At 32.6% G+C, this 5,953-nt stretch overlaps 1 protein-coding gene across 2 annotated transcripts in view; it reads left to right on the top strand.

The window, feature by feature from the left end:
• The window catches only part of LOC110029059 (nudix hydrolase 16, mitochondrial), a 19,474-nt gene that overhangs the window by 5,225 nt on the left and 8,296 nt on the right, over nt 1–5,953 (top strand). For both annotated transcript variants that reach the window (XM_020731172.1, XM_020731171.1), the window contains one exon: nt 2,610–2,724. In XM_020731172.1, the coding sequence (XP_020586831.1) occupies nt 2,610–2,724 (115 nt within the window). The remainder of the gene's footprint in view (nt 1–2,609; nt 2,725–5,953) is intronic.

Here is a 5,953-nt window from a genome sequence, read left to right as displayed (position 1 = left end):
CTATATATATATATATATATATATATAGATTCCTATGTGTACAAAGTTGTGTACTCCCTCTCGCACTTGATAAATTTTTGCTCTCTCTTCGTGTTGCAATTTGAGCAACATGGGGTAACAGAACTTCATAGATCATTTAGACATTCTAATATAGGGATAGTCCATTTGGCAACATAGTGGCGACTTTGAAATTTTGAGTTGATCCTTCTCAGCATTACGTGTCTCTGTTTTCATTGTGTTTTTCAGTGCCTATTTATGGATTGGATGTGTAGGCTGACACCATCTTATATTCTAGCTTATGGTTTATGATAATAGGTGGACCAAACTCAGCAGCAGTGGTGCTGGCTAGGATTGAATGCCTTAGACTAGGTTTAAAGGTGATAATGTTGGCAGAGCTCAGAGTTTGCAAGAGATGTTGGACTTGAAAGAACCAAAATATGTTCAATTTGAAGGTAGTTATAGTTGTTATCTCCTCCACCCCTCTGTGTCCATCCAACAGATGCTATCCTTTGCTACCTCACCTTTATATATAAAAGTAGAGCATCGTAAAGCAAAGGGGAAAGGAAGAAGAAACTCCATTCTTTTGGTACCCTTAAGACAGATGCAATCCTTCACTTCTAACATTCTGCATGGGAGGATATCATGGTAAGAAAGGGAAAGAAGGAAGAAGGAACTCTACCCTTTTGGTGCTCACCTAGTTAATGCCAAGCCTCACAACCTAGGATCTATGCGGGGGTGGAACACGCGGTAACAGAGAGGATGTAGGATGAAGGAACTCATTGTTCTTTTTGTATTTATAAGCATGGCATAGTATAATTTAGAACATACAAAGTCCGCTTATTGATTATTTGGAATGAATGACAACAATCAAGTACACCTTGTTGTACTTCATGCAAAACACAAAATTATGGAAGTCCCATCAAAACCCTCTCTTGATTTGTTTAAGCTCATGCTTGGAATTGGCATCAATGGGCCTCATTGAAACTATGCCAACATTACTAATTAATCCAATTGCAATTGAAGGATATAAACGATTCAAGGTGAATTCATGGTTTTTGTGATGGTGTTCAGTTTGTGGTTTCATGCACTAGAATAATGAAAATTATTCTGAGAAGGGGCACCACTTTCTCACTCAGATTTGGCAAAAAGACAGCATTGTCTTAAGAGGAGGATTTATAATAGAACACATGCAATGAGATGGATCATAATTCGACAATTATTAGGAAAATTTTGAAGGAATCTTAAAATTTCATTAGCAAATCACAGCACGCTAATGGCAAACATGTGAACATGTCACCTACCATCATTCAATCTTGATGATGGTAGAGCCATATATCGCCAATCATTTTGCTACGATGAAGAACCACTTAATCATTATTTTTTTCTTTGTCATTCACATTAGTTTTTTCCTAATTTGCAACTTTAAAAAATGTGTGTATTCATATTCAATTTATTTCAAAGTCATTTTATGGTAATTGGTAATGCATATGGTAAACTTCCCTTTTTTTTTTTCTCCTTTGAAAATTAGGATAAATTTTATTAAAGGCAATAGACGGCAAGCTCTTTGCTTACCTGAGCGAAGTGAGGTGCTTAATAATTTAATTTATTTTCATTATGAGAAACGTTGTTGCAGAGTACAATATGATAATCATTATAATAAAATATAAAAATATATTAGGTTAAAATAGATAGTTTTTTTGTCATTCCAAATGCAACATGACAAGAACTTACTAGATAGATTGCCTACAACAAAGTGCTCATAATGTTCAAATTATATTTCAAGATTAAACAAAGCATATAAAAATCTAAGCTGGTTGCTTTTATATTGCATGGTTAATTAAATTTTTGACACTATGTATTTCATCTTCTTCATTGCTCATTTATTAGATTTATAGCCCTGCATGTCATAATATGGCTGTGTTTGCTTTAAGAATTAATAAAGAAATTTGCATCACAAAGGTAAGTGCCTTGACATCTAGCACTTTACACCAAGGCACTTACCTAGGGGGCGTCTTAGTGTGATGCCTGCTTTGGAGGTGTTGAGGAGTTGGAGTATCTCCTCGCCTTGCTCAGGCACCTAGCTCAGTATCTTGCTTAATTTTGATAACAATATTTTGAGATATCATTCTATCATTATTTTTAAACTACAGCAAACCTTTTATGGTCATTTTTTATGTCATTCCTTTCTTAACAAGTGTAATAGATTCATTCAATGAATACTTTCTTGACAACTTTGAATTTTTTTTTTTTTTTTGCATGAAAAATATTTTATATCTCATTATTTTGTCTTAATTTGTTCATTATCAAACATCTCATCAATTCTGGTTTGAGCATGCGCATTGGAGGGTTCAAGATGAATTAGCAATAAGCCATACAAAATTAATGTGAAAGGATTACATCGAAATATCAATGAAAGTAAGCAATCATGTTAGGCTTTGTGCAAAAAGAAATGCAAAATAAAAAAAAAGGTTATAAATCAACATTAATGAATGGAAGATGAGGATTCATAAAGAGTAGCTAAATAAAATAAAAAAGTGATTATTTTTCTACAATATTTTTTAGTTTCTGTTAGATTTTTGACAGATTTTTATTTTTTTTTTCTCTGGCAGGTGTATACCATTTAGATATAAAAAATCTTTTGATGCTGTTAGTGGGAAGCCTGTGAAAGCTATTGAAGTTCTTATGATCAATTCACAAAGCGGTCCTGGACTTCTGTTTCCTAAGGTATGGCACAGTATTTTTTTTTCTCTTTCAAGGAGAAGTTAATGGAAGCGATAGCAGGATAGGAAGACAGAAAATACAGTATGTTATCATGCATTTTCATGTATGTTTTATGGGAGATTGCTGATTGAAAACTGATATGTGAATGTTTTGCAATAGGACTTGCAATATGCTGATGTAATTCATATATTTGTTCTTTTAGCTTGAGCTTCCTATTGTTTGGATTTTCAAGAATGCTACAGTTTTCTCATTATGTCGTCTACTTTGCGAGGTTTGCCATCTGAAAATAGGTTCACTTCCAATGAATTGTATGAACTCCTTCCTCCAAATAGTAGTAATAAATATATCCTTAAAGTTGGCAGCATTTTGGAGTCTGAATGATGCATTTGCACCTGGTAATCAACGGTCTCTTTGTATTTCTATATGCATAGTACTAGAGAAAAAAAAAAATAACATACCTAAGGCATCAAGCTGTCACTAATGCAGGCTTGCTAATACTGAGTCTGATGAGTGGTTAATATATCTATTTGTAGAGAGGTTATTTCTATGACTCAGAATGTAGAACCTCCAAGATATACTCGAGGCAACTTCACCTTCATGCCCACCCTCGTCCATAAGTTTATCAAACAATTCAACAAAATAATTCTTAAGATTTTAATTATTCTTAATTTCCCAAACTTTTCATCATCTGCTTAATTAAATACTAGTATAAATAACATTTTGATGCAAATTATTCCGATCGTCATCATCATTCATCATAGTCACCACCATAAAGTTTATATCGTTTGCCTAGGAGATTTTAGGTACAAGTGGAGGGGGGTGGGTGGGTGTTGGGAGTGGGGATTGGCTCTTATTTTGCTAGGACATTATGTCATGATTTACTTTGGACCATTTAGTTTCCTTAACCATTTTTTTGTTTTAGGCCCATTTATGTCGTGGCCCTTGTGCTTTGTTGAGCTCTTATTAATCCACTATGCTTATAATGAGGATGGTTGATAGTTGTATGTGAAACTTATATCATTTCTTGACTTACACAACTTTTTGGACTTCCTCACAACCGTTTTTTTACTTCATTTTTTTGGACCTGGCTACCTACCTTTAACTTCATTTCCTTGGCTTTGAATTGTGATGGTGCTTGTGTCCTTATGTTATATAAGTCGCTTGTACACTTTTATAGATGAAAAGATTAATGATGAAATGAAAGTTTTAGTTTTTCCACTTTTTCTGTATACAAGTCACTTGTACACTTTTATCGATGAAGATATTAATATGAAATAAAATTTTTAGTTTTTCCACTTTTTCTTGTGCTTGTTTGGTTTCTTTTTTGAATCGAAGGGCTTCCAAGACTTGAAAGAAATCTAATATGACTAATGGCTGCTCATAACAATAATCTTCTACATGTTTCAATTTTATTTGTATTTTACATTTTCCCTTCTTCTATAATCCTCCCTATTAGGATCTCATTTTTTCAAAATGGTTAGCATAGTTTTGAGTCAAAATCAATTAAAATTAAGATTTTTATTTGCAAATCATTTTATTTTTCGTTCGGATCTATCTAGTAAAATCTTGCAAATATTGCATCAAAGTTAGTTAAAACTTTATCTTCTATTTATACTCTCTCGATGTTTGAAAAAAATTATTTAGATTTATTTTTCTTCATTCATTTAAGTTGTAATTGAATTTTCTTATGAAAATTTAAACTGCCCTCTTTTTTAAATGCCACAGTTAATCCATAGTTTGTGATACATCATATTTAGATGACTAATCTATGTAAAAGAGATGCTTGATTGAGACAGGCAGACCATTTACATGTTTGATATCAGGGAAAAGAAAGTTGTCATGAAAATTTTAAAAAGGATTGTAATAGAGTTGAAGAAGTAGCATAATTCCTATTAGTGTTAGAACTTGAGATTCCCTCATCATGATGTTAATTTCTTCCCTTTATGCTCTTGATCACGTACGAAACATTACCTAGTCAATCAAGTTAATACAGGAAAATGAAAGGTGATTTCCACAGTAATATTTATTATTTTCTTTATCATGTGGATTAAATTTGGTTACTATTTTGATCATATAGCTGCTAGTGCTGGGATTTTTCACTCTCCCATTGCAGAAATTTCATATATCAAGTAGTAGTTATGAACTACATTTGCATTGATATCGATAACCATGTGATTTTTTCCTGAAGATGTTCTCTTTTTAATTATGCATGTTAAGTCAAATTTTTTGTGTTACATGTGAGGATGGTGTAGAGGATTACATGATAGATGATTGTCAAGAGGACAAGAAGACATATTCCATGTTTCTTATAGTCCAAGGTGGGTGATCGAGTCATGGACCTGCATTAAACCATTGCTAAGCACCTAATAACTTGGGGCAGATGAACCTTTGGTTATAAAGTCTTATTTATTCCTTTTCCATTAGTCCGACCTCTTAGAATAGTTGGTCATGCAAAGTTGTCTTATGTCAAATTGTAGAGTGAGGACAATCCATGGCAGCACATCTAGGTAGGCTGCCACTGGGGAGAGTATCATAGGATTGCTCTAGGATAGAACAACGATTGTCATCTTTCTTGTAATTCTAAATTGGTTTCGTAAGTCATGAGCTTGCATTTGATAAAATATTGATTATAGGATCATGGACGGTATTGATTCATCATACTCACAAGTTTGGGAACTATTGGATTTTGGAGTAAATTTTTGTTTTTAGCAAAATTAATCATGTTAAATGGTCCTACGTAAGTACATGATTTCAATAGGATACTTTATGAGGGAATTGTTGAGAAGTTAAAATGGGTTTAAATGGCATGCCCCACTGGTTATTTTTTATAGTGGTTTCTCAAAAGATATTTTTATATATGAAGCTTGAAGGATTGGTAGAATTTTCTTTCACTTGATCTATTTTTCTTTTTTATTCTTCATTTTACTATCTATCTCTTTTTATCACATTTCTTTCATTTGATCATAGTTTGGGCATGTAAATTTGTAGTTATCAATGCTACTTGAGTTGAATTTTAATCTAGCATTAACAATGAAAAATTATGAGGAATTGGAATAATCTCTCTGCTTATAAAGATCTTATCCTTGTTGTCTGCATACGGGCACGAGGACACAAATGCGATATGACATGAACACGGGACACATCTATTATTAAAAATATTCAAAAAGGGCATGCGTCGAACACGCTATTATAATAAAAATTATATATATATATATATATATAATATTAAGAA

Source organism: Phalaenopsis equestris, unplaced genomic scaffold (genome assembly GCF_001263595.1).
Source record: "Phalaenopsis equestris unplaced genomic scaffold, ASM126359v1 Scaffold000545, whole genome shotgun sequence".
In the NCBI taxonomy this organism is placed as follows: Eukaryota; Viridiplantae; Streptophyta; class Magnoliopsida; order Asparagales; family Orchidaceae; genus Phalaenopsis; species Phalaenopsis equestris.
Note: the sequence above shows the minus strand (reverse complement) of the source record. Positions and strands in the feature narration are given on the sequence as shown.